Source organism: Meles meles, chromosome 3 (assembly GCF_922984935.1).
Source record: "Meles meles chromosome 3, mMelMel3.1 paternal haplotype, whole genome shotgun sequence".
NCBI classification, from domain to species: domain Eukaryota; kingdom Metazoa; phylum Chordata; class Mammalia; order Carnivora; family Mustelidae; genus Meles; species Meles meles.
Window position 1 is genome coordinate 80,212,580 of NC_060068.1, and position 19,474 is coordinate 80,232,053.

General features: G+C 39.5%; 1 protein-coding gene across 3 annotated transcripts in view; it reads left to right on the forward strand.

The window, feature by feature from the left end:
• WDR41 (WD repeat domain 41) overlaps positions 1-19,474 on the forward strand; it is a 43,806-nt gene that overhangs the window by 22,126 nt on the left and 2,206 nt on the right. For all 3 annotated transcript variants that reach the window (XM_045999162.1, XM_045999164.1, XM_045999163.1), the window contains 7 exons: positions 1,254-1,365; positions 4,675-4,737; positions 9,221-9,331; positions 15,884-16,068; positions 16,953-17,074; positions 17,880-17,968; positions 18,860-18,993. In XM_045999162.1, coding sequence (XP_045855118.1) covers positions 1,254-1,365; positions 4,675-4,737; positions 9,221-9,331; positions 15,884-16,068; positions 16,953-17,074; positions 17,880-17,968; positions 18,860-18,993 — 816 coding nt within the window. The remainder of the gene's footprint in view (positions 1-1,253; positions 1,366-4,674; positions 4,738-9,220; positions 9,332-15,883; positions 16,069-16,952; positions 17,075-17,879; positions 17,969-18,859; positions 18,994-19,474) is intronic.

Below are 19,474 nucleotides of genomic sequence, written 5' to 3' on the forward strand. Positions count from 1 at the left end.
ATACACTAGAGGCTAATACCTGAGACAGGTTAATAAGTGTTGATAATATAATAAGTGTTGATAAGGAGACAGTCGGGAACCTTCATACGTTGCTGCTGGAATTATAAAATGGTAAAGCCACCTTGGAAGTTGTTTGTTCATCAGAATGTTAAGCAGAGTTACCATTTGGCTTAACGGTCTCAGTCCTAGGTATTCCTATTTCATTGTCAGGAGATGAAAATTATGTCCACACAAAAACTTGTATGTGAACGTTCATGGCAGCACTATATATAACACAAAACTAGTATAAATGTCTACCAACTAAGGATAGATAAATGTGCTGTATCCATACAGTGGAATATTATTTGGCAAAAAGGAACAAAGTATATTATTAAATATTGATACTTAAATATTAAATACTGATATTATTAAACATTCCAAGATTAGACAGGGTAAGAACTTTTGAAATATAAACCTCATTATTTTCAACCCTTTTGTTCCAGCAGCTTTAAAAGCAACCCTACCCTTTGCTTAGACAAGACTACCAGAACCTTTTCTTTTTTATTTTTCTCACTCAGAGTCATGTGCGGGCAGAGTACAACTAAAGGTGTGGACTTTACTATTCAAGTTAAAGGACTTCTGTAGACTTGAAAAACTCATTTTCCCCAGTTAAGAATTAGGAGATACTAATTTAAGAATTACATAAAAACTAAGGTCATATTCCATTTTTATTTTTAAAGGAAGTTTATTTAAGCCTTGTGTATTAATTATCTATTACTGAGTATCAAATTACCTCAAAACTGTGTTGCTTAAAACAATAAATATTAGTGGTCAGGAGTAAAGAGCAGCTGAGCTAAGTAGTGTTGGCTCGGTGGGTATTAGGAAGTTGCTGTCACCTGAAGGCTTGAGTGGGGTTGGAGCTTCATGTGCTTGGTAAGGTAGTGCTGGCTGTTGTCCAGAGGTCTGTGTTTTGCACATGCATCTTTCTCCATATGGCTGCTTCTATGTGTTCACCCTAGAGTGAGTGATCCAAGAGAGAGCTAGGAGGAAGCCACCATGTCTTTTATGATGTAGTCTGATAAGTCACACACCGTCCCTTCTGCCACATTCTATTTGTTGGAAGCTAGTCACTTAGGAAAGCCTGCATTCAAGGGTGGGAGACTTCAGCTTCACCCCTTAAGAGAATGGTAGCAAAGAACTTGTGGATATATTTGAAAACAACCAGTGAATGCTTGAAATTCTAAACTGATTTACATTTCACATGAATTTTGCAGTGTTTAATTGTTCTTCAGAGACTAGATACTTGGCTCTCTGGTGGGAATGACCTATGTGTGTGGAACCAAAAATTAGATCTCCTGTGTAAGACCAGTCATCTTTCTGATACAGGTAAGAAAACAAATCAGAGTAATTATGAACCATGATTGATAGGCTTTAAAAGATATAATGAATCTTCAAAGAGATGTTCCATGAATACGAAGGTTAATATAAGGGATTTTTCTTTTCAATTCTGAATATTTCCTGTAACCGTGTTTCTCCAGTTCAGGTCCATGGTTATGCAAAATCCAATTCTGTCCCAAATTGGAGGGAGAAGACCCCCGCCTACCCCCTTTTGGCCTTCCCTTCCCTTCCATTCTTTTTTTTTTTTTAAATTTTTATTTCTTTTTTTATTTCTTTTCAGTGTTCCAGAATTCATTGTTTATGCACCACACCCAGTGCTCCATGCAATACATGCCCTCCTTAATACCTACCACCAGGTTCACCCATTCTAACAGCATTTCTCAAAAGTGATCAAGAAAAATCTTTTCATTTATGTTCTTGGGCTCTGTTCCTAAACTGAGTTTGATGAGCACATTGACAGGTGGAATTAAACCCTTTTGATTTTTTTTTTAAAAGATTTTATTTATTTATTTGACAGAGAGAGATCACAAGTAGGCAGAGAGGCAGGCAGAGAGAGAGAGAGGGAAGCAGGCTCCCTACTGAGCAGAGAGCCCGATGCGGGACTGGATCCCAGGCTCTGAGATCATGACCTGAGCCGAAGGCAGCGGCTTAACCCACTGAGCCACCCAGGTGCCCCCCCCTTTTGGTTTTTTAATAGCATTTCCTTCTTTATTTGTGAGGTTAATGGACTTTGAATAGATTCCAAAGGATAATTTCATTTTATAATTGGTTTTGCTATAAAGTTCATACATTCTGCAAACTTACTCATGAAATTCTGTTTTCTCAGAATTTGGGTGATATTTGGTTTTAAACAAACTCAAGAAAATCATTTTTGACTTCTGATACTAAGGATCTTAAAAAATAAAACTAAAAACTCTCCAGAGTAAAAATACTTAAGTACAAATGAGTGAATTTGAGTAATAACCTTGAAGTCATGTGATACACTGTTAACTATGTTTCCCATGGACACTGTAGAAAGAACATTATTAAGCATATGTTTTTTAAAAGATTTTATTTATTTATTTGACAGACAGAGATCACACATAGGCAGAGAGGCAGGCAGAGAGAGAGGAGGAAGCAGTCTCCCTGCGGAGCAGAGAGCCTGACGTGGGGCTCCATCCCAGGACCCTGGGATCATGACCTGAGCCAAAGGCAGAGGCTTTAACCCACTGAGCCACCCAGGCGCCCCCATTATTAAGCATATTGAAGTTTTAAAGGTAGCAGGAGCCCTGTGAATTGAATTTACGGTTCACATTTGGAACTAACTCATCTCCACAGATACTATAAAATTGCAGAAAACTAATGTGATGTTTTAGCAAAACTAAATCAAATACCATTCTAGGATTTACAATTTTACCTCTCCATTGAATGTTTGATCCCTCATAATGTTGATGATATCTAGATTGTATTTTCTTATTTCCTATTCTCATGAGTTATATCTCTTTATTTACATATATATTTTCCTTTGTGTTTCTTACACTAGCCTATGATTACCTGTGAATTTTATTCCATGAAAATTATTATTAACTATGTTGTGAAATACTGAAATCAGGGCTAACAAGAATGTTTTGTATGTTAGTGTAAGGAACCATCTATTATTATAGTCTCCCTGTCTTTTGCAAGTTATCTTTGAGAACTGCTAAGTAATCACACTATTGCCCTATTTATCAGTCTCCAGAGATAGTGGAATCCTTTGAGAAAATCTTTTAGAAAGCTTTGAGAAGACCATAGGGTACCATCAGTGAGCTTTTTGTGATTTGGGTTTTCCAAATTACAGGATGCCATTGAATTAGCAGTGCTCTTAGAACTTTAGCTCAGGAGGCTCCTTTCATAAGCCTTGCTTGATTTTAGGCTAGTAGGGCTTCTGGGGGCAGTTATTCTGTATTTGGAAATAAGCAAAGGTAGTCCTAGTACAATGCAATGGAAAGAACCTAGAACACATGGTATCTTTTGTTTTCCAAAAGCAGTATGTTCTGTGATTTGTGTATTAAGTTGCTACTTCTAGATTACTGCGTTTCCAGTGTTTTCATTATTTGATGAAAAAAATTTTATTTGAGTATAATTGACACAATGTTACATTAGTTTCAGATGAATAACATAGTGATTCAACAATTATGTTACACTGTGCTCACCACAGGTGTAGCTACCATCTGTACAGCCACTGTACAGTGTTAATATAATACCACTGACTATATTCCTTGTGCTGTATGTTTTACTCCTGTAACGTTTAAACAAGCTGTTTTCTGCGTCTAGAATTCTCCTCTTACACCTCTTCCTCTGCTCTCCTGTCTCCTCCACTTCTTTGGTTTGTACCACTGCTCCCGCTTTCTCCTCCTCCACTATCCCCTCGTCCTCTTGGAACATGGAAAAATACAAAGCATACCGTCAAAACAACCCTACATGAAGAAAAGATTTAGGTTAGCAATACTCCCCATATCTCAAAAGTGCTGCTAGTTTTTTGATGGGTGGTAAGTGAAAGCAAATGAGTAGAATATTTTCCAAATTTGTGTATATTATAAATCACATATGTATTTGTGTGTGTGTGTGTGTATGTGTATATAGGTATAAATTACATATATTTCATAATGGAAAATTAACTTTGATTAAAAGTTTTTTTTTTACTAACTCAAGGTGGTTCTGAATCTAATATATCAATTCTTTAATTCTTGCTGACAAGGTAATAATTGTAATATCTTTTATGAAAGTTAAGATTACCCTAAAGTCTTTTCATGATTCAACTATAAAAAGATACTCGGAACTCTCTTACTTTTCCAGTAATACAAGGAATTTTGTGAATGTACTAATTGATTAGTAACATGCTATTTGAAGGCCATGTTCTTAGCTGTTGATTATTGTGACTTAATTCATTTACTTCCAGGGAGCCTGCTCAGGCTTTTTAAATTTTCATTGAGGAAAATGCCAGCTTTACGTCTTACTTGAGCTAGCCATCTTGTGAGTGATACTGGTGATTATCTTAAGGGATCCCTGGTAAAAAAGTTGACCACAATGATAAAAATATTCAAAGAGCATATTCTGCCCTTAGTAATACTATCAGTGTCTTCCGTAGGTCTCGCATACTTTTTGAAGAATCGTTTTCCATGTGTAGGTAAGCACGGAAGTGTGGTGTAGCAGACTGCGTAAGCTTTATTGTTACCACCCCCTTTCTGGGAAGTGACTGACGTAAATCTGAGAATGTTTTCATTTTTGATGTCATCCTTGAAGAAAATAATTGGACCTTTGTTTTATATATTTTTTAAGGGATCAGTGCTTTGATTGAAATACCTCAGAACTGTGTTGTGGCAGCAGTTGGCAAAGAACTGAGTGAGTAGGACTCTTTTTTTAACTTCTTTTTTAAAAAAATTAAAACTAGACTTGTATACATATTTCGGAAAGTATTTAAGGGACATCTGCCCCTGCCCCAGTGTTGGCCTCCTTTCATTGTTGAAGTGATGTGCAGTCAAATGCTCTGCCACTGAGCTACACCCCCATGTTGAAGTGATGTGGAGAAGGAGACATTTTCAAGACGTTAGGTCAGTTTTTGTTCTGTGCTTGATCTAACCTTGCCAAGTAGGGGCAGGGTAACCCTATATCTGATGCCACAGAAGGCTCCTTACATTCCATAGTCCTCTCTGTTGCTGATCCACAGCCATACACTTAGCAAACATTTTAACTACATAAAGCAGCTATCACATGCTTGAGTTGGATGGTTGGAGGATGTTCTTTGTGGGAATTTACTGAAGCAGCCACTATCACATTTTTGCCTCAGGGAAGCCAGTGGGGCCCATTTTCTTGGGAGGAATCATACCATTTCCTTCAGAGTAGTAGGGGGCCTTCAGAGCAGAGGGAGGGGGGTTGGCAAGAGGAATTCTGTAAATGTATTAGTTGATTATAAATCTGCTGTTTGAAGACCACTTAACTGTTGACCGTTGACTCTTTCACTGCCAGGGAGCCCACAGTAAGAAAAGCCTTTTGTGCCCATTGCCTTTTGAATGGAAGTGGGGTGCTGAGAAGTGATAGAGTAATAAGGTGGCTGCTTAAAGGCTGTTTTTTTTCTACAAGAATTTTTCTAATGTATCCCAGAGGGCATTTGATGTTACTTGTGCTACTTTTCCTACAGACCAGACAGAGCTGAGACTGGCAAATGCCAGTAGGATGTGAGCTAATGATTTACTGTTCGTTAAGGGCTGCTTGTGGCCTCCATTGCTTTGCAGCCAACTTACTCTTTCTTCAGCTGACCTGTCCTTGTGTCATCATGTCAGAGAAGTAATTTTCTGGACCCTATGCTTATCCTTTCTTTCCATACAATAAGTTTCAAAAGATACGATAATTCTGTTTTTTCTTTTCCTTGCAGAAATGCAGTTTTCCTACATTTTTGATGGAGCGGGAAACCTGTGTAACTTTTCCCTGCCTTTCTCCTCCTGTAGGCAGCCAATCACTTTGAGTTTTGCTGATTTTACAGCGTAACTCAGTGGTTCTCAGATTTTACTGTGCATTAAAATGACCTGGAGTGCTTGTTAAGAGCAGGTCTGGAGTGGGACCTGAGCTTCTGCATTTCTGGCACGTGTTTTGGTGCTGCTGAGGTTGCTGGCTGGGGGCCATACTTTGAGAACTGCTGCTCTAAATATTTTGATCCTTTTCTTTCGGTTTCACTATTGCTGCTCTGTTCAGTCTCTTATCTCTCCTTTGCCTGTTCTGTTGTGCTAGTCTCCTAACCTGCCTTCTTTCCTCTCCTCTACTGTAGTATTTCTCCAGTGCCTTCTCCTCTAGTTTAGGGCTGCTCAGATATATTTTCCAGGAGGTGCCAGAGAGAATCTCTCTAAAGGCAGGCTGATCCCTTCAGTGGCTCCTGTTGCCTACAGCGGTCATTTCTACACTCTTAAATTTCTAACTAGTACAAAAGTATTTTGCTTAGTAAAAACATTAAAAGCAAGAACAAGAAAACTATCATTTACTACCCTCATTTTGTAAAATTGTTTTTTTTTTTTAAAGATTTTATTTATTTATTTGACAGATAGAGATCACAAGTAGGCAGAGAGGCAGGCAGAGAGAGAGAGAGAGAGAGAGAGAGGAGGAAGCAGGCTCCCTGCTGAGCAGAGAGTCCACGTGCGGCTCGATCCCAGGACCCTGGGATCATGACATGAGCTGAAGGCAGACGCTTTAACTCACTGAGCCACCCAGGTGCCCCTGTAAAATTGTTTTTTAACAAAAAAGTCTGAACAACATGATCTCAGCAAAGAATAGGTTTTATTCAGAAAATAAGTTGTAAAAAATATGTAATCTTAAAAATAAGGTTCTGCATTTTGTTAGTTTTAGCATAAAATATAGTGCTATTTTTCCTTACGTAAAAATAAAGGGTCATGAGTTCAAGCCCTGCATTGGGTTCCATGATGGGTGTGGAACCTACTTAAAAATAAATAGATAAATAAGTGAAAAATACAATAAAGATAAATTTCATTCTCATAAATAGATTATCTTTTTTATTTCTAAGACCCAATTTGTGCCCATGTTCTTGGGTTTAAATGTTCCATATCAGTTTCTTTTTCCTGTGTGAGGGCATGCTCCTTTCAACAGGAAATACAATTTCTTTCTTTTTTTATTTAAGATTTTATTTACTTACTATTGTGTGTATGCATGAGTGAGGGGAGGGGCAGAGAGGAAGGGAGCAGGAGAGAATCAAGCAGGCTCTGCACTCTGTGCAGAGCCCAACACAGAGCTCTGTCTCAAAACCTTGAGACCATGACCTGAGCTGAAACCAAGAGTTGGATGCTTAACTGAATGAGCCACCCAGGTGCCCCTTCAATAGGAAATAAATTTTCTGAGGGCCCTGTGTGTGTCAGTTATTTTGAGGCTTTGCTAGCTAAGCAAGGCTGTCAGCTCCGAGACTTTATCTTGGTTTAGAAGACCAGGCTATTTTTTCTTAACCATTTTTTAGAATTGACTATTGCTTCCCTTTTGTCTTTGGATCTAATTTATATTTATTTCCTTGAAGTTATTCTATAGATGACCCTTTGAATACTTGCCTGAAGTGTTTGACATTATATTTAGGAGTTGTTAGTTTGTAGGAACATACTTGGTTATGTTTCCTTTTCTTGTCAGTATTTCAAGTTATTGTTTCTGTTAGTTTGATCAAATAGTACATTGCTTGTTATTCCACAGTCCCAATCTCAAGGTGATTTGGTAGTATTCCAACTATAAGTAGAATTTTTACACAACTTTGGTAGGTATCAAGAAGCGTTCCCTTTGTATTCACTGAAAGATCTTCTTTTGACAGCCACAGTTTGAATGTGAATGGCTGTCAGGATAAAATCTCTTGGCTAGAGATTTGTCAGTTGGTAACATATTGTCCAGAGACATAGAAAGAAATGTGGTATGATCTGTTTTCCAGAGAGGAATGTGAGAAAGAAGACAGACATTAGTAATTAGCCACCACTTGGAAAGGACATGACTTCTGAGACCTACCCACTTCTCAGATAGCAGTCTGCCTAACCCGTGAGCATCCGTAGAACTTGGGGCAGTGGCTTATTTACAGCACTGAATACATTGATCATAAGCATTTATAAGTCTCACTCCCACTCTAGACCGTATTTTAGTGCAGTGACTGGGCCTTTTTCACATTTGATGTCTAAGTTGCTGGAACATAATAGATGTTTAGTAAATGTTGATAGAATCACTCCTGTTGATTTGATTTTTGGGTTTTCTGTATTAAAGTTAGGATCTATGCAAGTTTAAATAAAACTATTTGTTAAAGTCAGATGAGTAAAGCAACACACTGAACATCTATTATTGTCAAAAGTATATTAAAGGAACACACTGAACATCTGTGACACACAAAACCTATAAGGCACGTTTTCAGAGAATTTATAATTCGGTAGTGTATCAAGAAAGTATCAAGTATCTAAGTATCAAGTATCTAAGTATCAAGGAAATGTTAAAAAATCAATAGCTGCTGAAGTCTTTGCTGAGTTGAAGTTAAACAAGAATTTGTAGCTTCTTTTGTAGCGGTGCTTACTGACCTGAGAACATGAGTAGAGAAAGCTGATGATGAAGATGATTCTAGGTTGTGGATGGACCAGTCACTGGCCAAGGAGAAATGGAGGCGGGGTAGCCAGACTTGCACTGAAGCTCTAGATAGAATGGAAACTTCTGGGCTTAGAAGAGTTTTAATAGGGGCGCCTGGGTGGCTCAGTGGGTTAAAGCCTCTGCCTTCAGCTCAGGTCATGATCCCAGGGTTCTGGGATCGAGCCCCGCATCGGGCTCTCTGCTCAGCAGGGAGCCTGCTTCCTCCTCTCTCTCTGCCTACTTGTGATCTCTGTCTGTCAAATAAATAAATAAATAAAAATTAAAAAAAAAAAAGAAGAGTTTTAATAAAGGAACAATTGTAAAGACACGCTCACTTGGGATTTTAGTAAATCATCTCAAACATCTCAAGCATTTGAAAGATATACTCTAGTATGAGTAAGGCTTTCTTTGGAGATGGGTTTTTCAATATTTCATTTTATTACTGTTTTTTAAAAGATTTTATTTATTTGACAGAGAATTCTAGAGGGAACACAAGCAGAGGGAGTGGGATAGGGAGAAGCAGGCTTCCCAATGAGCAGGGAGCCCGATGCGGGGCATCCCAGAACCCTGGGATCATGACCTGAGCCGAAGGCAGATGCTTAATGACTGAGCCACCCAGGTGCCCTGGGTTTTTCAATATTTTAGGTCTTTATCACTTAATGAAATGTTAGCTTTTTGAGCAGAAATAGAATTCTATCATCTTCTTTGACCATTTTAATAAAATTATATCTTTACTTTCATTTAGTAATTTTCCAGCTGGTAGCACCCACAGAAGAATCAGTAGAATGGGATATTCTTGAAATTAAGCGCCTCCTTCATCACCACGATAATATTCTCTCAATGGTTAATGTCAATGGTAAGCTTATAGTGTGTACATGTTTATTTTCTGTAAAATTTTGCACTTGTTAACAGAACCTGTTCTGAATTTTAGTCTCGTTTGTTTTAGGATTCTATAATTACCATCATTTAAATAATGCTTTACACTAATAAGGATCAGCAGTCTAATTATTCTGAGGTTTAAGCCAGTGGAACTGATCCAAGTTTCATAGATTGGTAGGTCTAAGAGGTAAGAATAAGAAAAATAGAGTGAGGCAGAGAAAAAAGATGATGGAGGGAGCATGATTACCTCAGGTGCTGTGTGGTAGCTGTGGGATGACTGTCGTAGGCTATAAATACTAACGCTTAAGAGCATTTCAGCATTTTTGGCAAATGGTTCTGGTTAGTTTTTCTTCTATAGACCACACAGTACAGTATCATATGGCAAGGTACACACTTAGAGCAGAAGGAGCAGGTTCAAGCAGGGTGGAATCATGATTGAAGACTGCCAGAGAATACCACCAAGATAAAGGAAAGATCTGCAGAAGTTGGGTCATATCTGCCCTTCCTGGTAGTTGTGTGATTTGACTTCCCAGACATCTTATTTGGAGTCACAGTGATATCATTTATCATCTCCTGTGAGACGACTCTGTCATCCAGTGGTGGGGTAGGATTGCAAACCAACAGTCCTGGCATTCAGTTGGCTTGACTTTCAGATATAGCGACCCCTTTGTATCCTCAGATCTCTGCTGGGGGATCTGCACTCCACGTTCATAGGAGAGGAGTCCTGGGTGGCTTTCATTTGATGATAGTCTGAAGGAAACTGTGAGAGAAACTGTGCGGATGCTATGAATATGATATAGTGGGAGGACTGGATTGCCCTCCCTGACCTGAGCCCTGGATTGGCTCTTTTTTTTTTTTTTTTTCATTTGTCAGAGAGAGTGAGAGTGAGCACAGGCAGACAGAGTAGCAGGCAGAGACAGAGAGAGAAGCAGGCTCCCCGCTGAGCATGGAGCCCGATGTGGGACTCGATCCCAGGATGCTGGGATCATGACCTGAGCTGAAGGCAGCTGCTTAACCAACTGAGCCACCCAGGCGTCCCTGGGTTGGCTCTTTTTAAGTGAAAGTTTGTATAAGCATGAAGGAAAAACAAAGGTGAGTACAGATAGCACCAAATGCAGTCTTCCATTTTCCTGCCACTGAATCACATTTTCAGATACATGTGTGAGAATGTCCTTTCCAGCTGCAAAGTCCTCTTCCCTGATAGCCATCTTCTTTTTTTTTTTTTTTTAAAGATTTTATTTATTTATTTGACAGACAGACCAGACAGAGATCACAAGTAGGCAGAGAGGTAGGCAGAGAGAGAGAAGTAGGCTCCCCACTGAGCAGAGAGCCCGATGCGGGGCTCGATCCCAGGACCCTGAGATCATGACCTGAGCCGAAGGCAGGGGCTTAACCCACTGAGCCACCCAGGTGCCCCTGATAGCCATCTTCTTTCTTACACAACCCAGCTGCAAGGGTCTCGGAAGACTAGGTTGTCTGTGGTGATAGAGGTTAACATGTTGGGAGCACCCATTTATTTTTCTCTGGCGTCTCTTGCTTTCTCTTGCCATGGTGGGCAGCACAAAAGACAAGCTCTTACTTGGGGACCCTCTGACACTGAGCCCTTAGCTCCGAGGCCCTGGAGCTGCTAACCAAAGCACAGCAGTGCCCTGTCCCATTACACTGGTCAGGCCTAGTCGTTTAGTGATGGAGCATTGGTATCATTGGTCCCGCAGGGTTCCTCAGTGAAGGTGATGGGAGGTTACTCAAGAGGCCCTAACCTCATGGCATTTCTTTTGCTGCGTGATATGCAAAGAAGCTTGTGACAGTTTAACCAAGAAAGTGTTCTTCAGTTATTTCTTTGCAACTTCTTAAGGGAAGGAAAATGGAAATCCAGAACCAAAAAATTGGTAATGAAAATTACAGGAAACCCCTAGTACTCTCTACTTTATTGACTCCTTGAACATAAAATTACACTACAAAAATTAAATAAGCCAGAAGCGTATCAAGGAATCATATATGGACAAAGAGTCTGTTAGAATTTGAAAATGATATTATGACAGTCATATTTTATATGTAGGCATGTTTGTTGTACTTCAGATTTCAGTGATCCTGATATGATTCTGTTGTATAATTCCCAGCTCCATTCTCAGCCCTGTGTCTTTTCCTCACAGTTATCATGGAGGAGGTGGCTAGTTACTGGGTTTGTACTTCACAGGGGAAGTACTTTTTCATTGAGGTGTCCAGGCAACCTTAGAATGGTAGGACAGAATTCCCACAAATGTGGATAATGAATAACAGGTTTGCCAGAGATATCTGAGTGTGTGAGCAGAAGGTTTTCTAACACAGACATATAGGATGACTTTGTTTATGCCTTCTAGCAAAAGGCTCTGGTGCTTCTTCATTTTATTCCATTTTCTTGTTTTGACACCATGGTATGGTAATAACAAATCATTAGTACTTGTGAGGGAAGGATAGACAATTACAAGAGTAAGATTTCATACTAAGTGACTTTTGATACATTGGATGAAAATCCATCCATATATATCATTGAGGTGGTTTTGTGTGAAACATTTTGAGTGACCTCTTTGGGAATACATATTACACAGTGATAAATTACATTAACTTAGCTGAATACCAGTATTTTGTTTTAGGTGAAAAATTCCAACTGGACACAAATACTTTAATGCATAGATGCATCACAGACAGTTGGAAGGACTAAGTCAGAGCAGGCAGCTCAGTGGTCTCGGGGTTAAGTTAACTGTTAAAATGACACATGCAGAGTTAGTGTCAAGAATCTTCACTCCTTCACTTTTCTGGTTCTTTTGTAGTTTGAATGAAATTGGAAAGAGGAGGGAGAGGGATGGAAAGGAAGGTCATGGAAAGAGTAGTACTACTTTAACTGTCCCACTAATAAAATTAGAAACCTACTTCTCTGCACAGATGAGAAGTGAACTTGTTTCTTCACATAGCAAATTCTGTAGTCTGTTAATGAACATAGAAATTGGACTTGGAACCAAGACAAAATAATGTTTACATGTATGATTGTTGGTAATTTTTTATTTCTAAGAGATTGTTCATCTAGAATAATTAGATATTTATGTCATGGTTCATTTGATAAATGGAATAATCAAATCATAATTAACTCATCTTTGATTTTTTACATTACAAATAACTGGATTTCTTAATACCATCATTATGGAATAATACTGGTGGCTCAGAGTAACCCCGGGAACTCAAAGATAACATTAGATGCTTTTTTAAAATAGCTACACATTTGTTATTGGATTTTTACACTCATCCTCATTTAATGCATAAGAAATCCAAGATAGAAAAAGGTTAAGTGATTTTTTGAGGACTAGGGGCTAGTAATAGAGCCACAATTAGAACTTGGGTTTTTTTTTTTTTTTTTTTTTTTTTAAAGAATTTATTTATTTATTTGACAGAGAGAGAGATCACAAGTAGGCAGAGAGGCAGGCAGAGAGAGAGGGGGAAGCAGGCTCCCCGCTGAGCAGAGAGCCCGACGCAGGGCTCGATCCCAGGACCCTGAGATCATGACCCGAGCTGAAGGCAGAGGCTTAAACCACTGAGCCACCCAGGTGCCCCAGAACTTGGGTTTTTTAAGACTCGCATTGTATTGTTCTGTTCTACCTTACCTAAATATGTAGGATTAAAATAAATTAATTTCTTTAAAATAATTTTTAGTGTCAACAGTTGTCTCTTTTTTTTTTTTTTTTTTAAAGATTTTATTTTATTTATTTGACAGAGAGAGAGAGATCACAAGTAGGCAGAGAGGCAGGCAGAGAGAGAGGAGGAAGCAGGCTCCCCGCGGAGCAGAGAGCCCGACGCGGGGCTCGATCCCAGGACCCTGAGATCATGACCTGAGCCGAAGGCAGCGGCCTAATCCACTGAGCCAATATTTATTTGAGATAGAATGAGAGAGAGAGAGCGCACAAGCACGGGGAACAGCAGGCAGAGGGAGAAGCAGACTCCCTCCCGAGCAGGGAGCTGGATGCAGGGCTCCACCCAGGACTCCGGGATCGTGACCTGAGCCAAAGGCAGCTGGTGAACCAACTGAGCAACCCGGGCACCTCAGTTGTGCATTTTCTATTACATATGTAATTTATAAGGTTTCTTAGTTGGCTCACTAATTTTATTTTAAGGTTATAAAAATTTGTTATTATATAAGTAATACATACTCACAGTAGGAAAATGAGAAAACAGAAACATGAAGAATGTAAAAATTAAAATTGTCCCATGCTATAGAATGAAGCACTGGTCATCCATATCCTTCTAGACATTTTTCTGTGCATATGTACATGTATACACATACGGCTTGTTCTTTTATAATAGTATGTTATGAGTATATTCTAAAGCAATAGAAACGTACTTTTACAACTCAATTTTTAATAATAGCATTACTATTTTTATTTCGTAGATGTCTTATTTATTCAGTCCCCAACTGGATATTTAGATTATCTTCATATTTTTAATAATATGTATAATAACCTTGTCATATATCTCTTTTATCTACTTTCCTAAGGATAAATTCCTAGAAGTAGAATTGTTGGATCAGTGGGTTTACGTTTTTTTTTAAAGGTTTTGATGCATACCAACAAACTTGAAAGGACTATAGCAGTTTGTACTAGGACATTAGTAGGCTCGAAGTGTGTTGATTTCCTTTGCTGTTATCAGCATTGGGTATTTTCCTGTTTTGTTTTTTTTTTTAAATCTTTCCCAGTTTTCACATCAATAAGTAGTATCTTACTGCTTTTAGATTTTATTATTAAGGAAACTGAGTAACTTTTCACATCATTACTGACCATTTGTATTTTTTGTTTTGCCTGTTCAGGTCTTTTCCCCATTTTCTCTCCTGGAGTATTTGTCTTATTTTTAGTGGTTTCTAGGCGCTCCTTATGTATCAACAAACCCACTTTGACATCTGAGTTGCAAGTGTTTCCAGCCTTTTGTCATTTAAATATGATTTTTTTTGCTAAGCAGATATTTACACATAAATTTTTCCCCACCCTGCCTTTTATAGAGCTTTTTAGCACTGCTCATTTATAAAAGCTTTTACCTTTATTTTTTCAATCCTTTAAGCATCGTTTTAAAAAGATTTTACTTATTTTAGAGAGAAAGCGAGTGCATACACTTGAGTGAGCAGGGGAAGAAATGAGGGAGGGACAGAGAGAGAGAGAAAATCTCAAGGAGACTCAGCTCACAACCATGAGACCATGACCTGAGCTTGAAACCAAGAGTCAAACACTTACCTTAATGAGCCATCCAGGTGCCCCTCCTTTAAGCACCTTTAATGTTCTAATATATTTGAAATTCACTTTGGCATATGTAAAATAATAGAAAAAATATATTGGTCTCTGCTCCCAGTTCCTGGCACAGAGCTCCTAAAATCCCCTTAATTTCTTAAGTGATAAGAGCGCAAGGAGCATCTTTTGTTATAATATTTGGTCTAATATTTCTTGAAATAGGAGCTCTTAAATCTCTTGGAATTTTCCGGGTGGTGGGAGTGTCTGGTTGTAATGAGACCGTTATTTCTTGGTGGCCTTCTGGATGGGGGCTGGTCATCAGAAAGACCCACATGCTGATTATAGAAACTTGTAATTTTTAGCTCCACCCTCCTCCTCCAGAGAGGGGCTAGAAATGGAGTTAATAATTGATCATGCCTACATGAGGAAGCCTCCATAAAAATCCCAAGAGTGTGGGGTTTGGAGAGCTTCCAGACTGTCCCCCACGTGGAGGTGCTGGGAGAGTGGCAGACTCGGAGAGAACATGGAAGAGACGTGGAAGCTCCACAGCCCTTCAGCCCTCCAGCTCTCCCCCCACACACCTTGTCCTACAGATCTCCTCCTTCTGGATGTTCATCTCTGTCCTTTATCGTATCCTTTCATGGCAAACAGGAAACTGTTTTCCTGAGGTCTGTGAGGTGCTCTGGCAAATCAGTTGCACCTGAGGGGGCGCTGTGGGAACCTCCGACTTAGAGCTGATTGGTCAGAAGCACAGGTAACAACCTGGGCTTGCAACTGGCATGTGATGCTACCTCCAGGTAGAGTGTCAGAAGGAGTTCAATTGTAGGTCCCTCAGCTAGAGTCACAGAATTGCTTGGTGTGGGAAAAGCCAGCACACATCTGGTGTCACAGGTGTGAGTATGGTAATACTGTGACAGGAAATGAGAGACACCGGAGAAGGGTCCATTTTCTAAACAGTATATGATCCAAAGTAAGGTTCTTTTATTTCTAGTCTTCAGTTAGTTAACCAGATAATCCAGTGTGAGGCATTTCTTTCCTCACTGAATTAAAATGTTGTGATAATCCAGTGTGTGAATTAAAATGCTGTTGTCACACACTAACTGACTAAGTAGACTTGAGTCTCTTTCTTGCTGTTCTGTTATATATATCTGTCTGGCTTCTAGATATTTCACTCTTCTAAATGTTTTATAGAGCATTACTAGTAGGTAGTCCATTCCTTTTTTTTTTTTTTAACCTTTAACCTATGTAAAATGATAACTAATGAGACAAAAATGAACTCTGCCTAGATGTGAGTTTTGTAACTGGCTCCCATGTTGGAGAAATGATCATCTGGGATATCCTGGACTGGACTGTGCAGGCCTGTGAATGCAACTTCTGGGACCCGTCTCCACAAGTGGACACCCAGCAAGAAATAAAACTCTGCCAAAAACCAAACGACATTTCTATTCATCATTTCACATGGGATGAAGAGGTAAGAAAAAAAGGGGGGAGGGAAGGGAAGGGAATTGGCAATAGTACTTGCTCTCCTCACTTTAATGAGATGTAATGAGATGTTGTGAGACTGTTGTAATAACATAAATATTGGTGAAAGGACCTTCATAAGGTTGAAGTTGTTTTAGTAAAAAGGTATTTCTAATAATACATTTGGAAAAATGTTTTTGCAAATCCTTCAGAGGATCTTAAGACGATAGTGTCCCTATAGCGTACACTTCTTTGTGTCCTTTATAAGCATCCTCTTGGATGCTTAAGATGTGGAGTGCAAGGGGGCGCTTGGGTGGCTCAGTGGGTTAAAGCCTCTGCCTTCGGCTCAGGTCATGATCCCAGGGTCCTGGGATCGAGCCCCACATCGGGCTCTCTGCTCCGCAGGGAGTCTGCTTCCTCCTTTCTCTCTGCCTGCCTCTCTGCCTAGTTGTGATTTCCTCTCTGTCAAATAAAAAAAAAAAAAGATGTGGAGTGCAGGTAATTTTGCTCATGTTCCAGGCAAAAAGAAGCTAAGTACTGTCCCAAGGATAGAGTGTTATGTGAATGACAGCTGCAGTGGTACCTCAGCAGCTTCCGCAGTAAGGCCGTTCTGCAGCCATAGCTGCTCTCTCTGGCTGTCATAGTTCAGTGAGGGAAAGTGATGCTCAGGCATGTAACATGCAGAACTTCTGTATTGGTGGTTGTGTCCTCCTACCTTTTAAGTGCCCTGAGCTTTCCTTTGCACTTCAGGGGGCAGTACGGTAGTTAGGACGAAAAGCTAGGAACAGGGAAGGTAACTGGCTTTCTGATGTCATAGCTGGGCTGGAAATCTGTTCTGCTGTGTAGTGGCAAGTACTAATTTTATGCCCATTTCTCAACTTTTCCCCCCACCAGAATGTATTTGCTGCAGTTGGAAGGGGTTTATATGTGTATAACCTTCAAATGAAGCGTGTGATTGCTTGTCAGAAAAGCGCCCATGACTCCAGCGTCCTACACATTGCCAAACTTCCGAACAGGTACACATTCCCGTCTGCTCTGTAACAGACGAAAGAAACGCACATTTCCCTGCGCCACCAAGGTAATTTCTCCGGTGGCAAAGCTTATCTGGCCCCCGGTTTGACCTGGTAAATTCTTTTGGAAATGGAGAATACCCATGGCTGTCTCTAACAGAAGAGTTTGTGGCAGTATGTTACAACATTTACAAGAAGCAGGGTTCAAATGAATTACATGGAATTTTATTATAGGGAGAGATAACATTAAAATTTGGCATTTATTTAAAAAGACAAAGACTTTTGAGACTTTTGGGTGCTGTGTGCTCATTTTTCTTGTTAGATTTTCCATAAAATCATCTTTTCGTTGTAGTTGTTGATAGCCAGAAAAAAATGGTCATCTCCTTGTAGTGTGAGGCTACTAAGCGAAGGCTTTCCTGTCAGGATGAATTTGGCTGCTGCGTTTCTAGCGATGAAATCACAGGAAGGGAATACTATTTTCTATGCAGGATACTTTTAGTGTGAGAGCCACACTGACAAGAGCTAGAGTAACAGGTGGGAAGTGGGGGACAGATCAGGATATTGTGCAAGTGTAATACACACGGTTCTCCTGTGTTTTACAAAATGGGATGAAGTATTTATCATTTGAGCCAGTTTAACAGTAAAATGGGTGCCCCTCCCAAAGAGTGCTTTTACTTTGCGTCGTGAAGCCATGTTAAATTGGGATTTTCATCAGCTCCTGCCGCTGAGGGCTCCACTGATTTTTCACTGCAAATGTAGCATTGGCCCTCCATGGTGTATTCTTTTTATCACAGATTTTCTGTTTTGACAGGCAGTTAATCTCATGCTCAGAAGATGGCAGTGTACGCATTTGGGAGTTAAGAGAAAAACAGCAGCTTGCCGCTGAACCTGTCCCAACAGGTGCGTGTCTTTTCTCATATGAAAGGCAGAGGGCTGGTGGTTACGTACAGCGCAGGAGTCTTGTACACTGTGCTCCAAACAGGCGTGTTTACATGATGCCTATGCTAATCAGGATCTCGGATTCATATCTTAATATTGCTTTAATGCAGAACTGCCTGTTTTTCTTCAAGTCAACTAGTATTTTATTGTTCTCAGGGAAACTCATTTCTGAACAAATGGCCCATCAAAGTAATTATTCATTGTCTATCATAATGCTTGATAGGCAAGGAGGATTTGTACCATCAGATATCAAATTAAGTGTTCTTTCAGCCTGGAAGCATTGATATCGAACTCAGTTTATGGAAAAACACACTTTTGTGTTTGTATCATAATTTCACAAGCTCTTGACCTGCAGGTGTTTGGTTTGAAAAACAAAATCCTGGTTCATTAGCAACCTTTGTGTAAGAACTCAGGTGCTGGTACCTCTGGAGTTTCTTCTGGTCAGGTTAAGTGCTGGAATATTGTTTTGGACACATGTTGCTGTTCATCTACCCTTCATTGATAGATCTGTGTTGTGACTTCTTTTTTTGGACACTGACATCCAGGCATTTTACTGCTCTCCTCTCTGAGAGAGGAGATTTTGATTCCCAGTGGATTTTTGTCATGTTACTACACCTTCACCAATGGGAAGGTAGGGCCAATAAAAGAAATGAGCAGCAAACCTGGTAGTTAAGATGAAACGAAGTAACAGATTTACAAAAACCCTAGCTTAGTGTATCATACCATCGCCTTAGCCCTTGACTAAAACAAGTACAGAACATCTTTGCATTTAAATTTTCTGTTTTTCTGATCTTATATTTGAAGTAAAGAGCACAGTAATTTTGGAAGTGGTCAAAATGATTGTTTTTCTAGGTTTTTTCAACATGTGGGGATTTGGAAGAGTGAACAAACAAGCCAGCCAGCCTGTTAAAAAGCAACAAGAAAATGCCCCTCCATGTTCATTGGAGCTTATTGGAGATTTGATTGGACACTCCTCATCCGTGGAGGTACTATTTTTAATAGGCATATAAAGGTTTAGGGCATTCATATAAAGACCTGGTTTTTTTCTGTATGTTTTTGCTCAGTCTAAACATGGATAGGTTATAGCATGTGCAGTTAAGATCCCCCTTTACAGAGACATTATGTGAGGAAGCAAGGAATGTGTTGCTTCTAAAAATGGGCTTAACCACCATTATTTAGGAGATGGAGACGGCCGAGAATTGGACAACGTGAATCGTGTTGAATAATTAACAGTAGTAGAGGGCGCATGGAGGGTTGCGTTATATATGTAGAGTTAAAGCCTTGCAGACTGGACAGAGCGCTGTTTTTACCTTCTTTTGAAGGATCGTATTTTGTTAGCTTTCCTAAGACTTAGGGCATTGGTTATTGCTGTGCATGTATGAAAATATTAGTTAAGAATTATAATATGTACACAACTCTTAACTTGTGGAAATCCAAATACATTAGTATTTACTAAATTTACTGTAA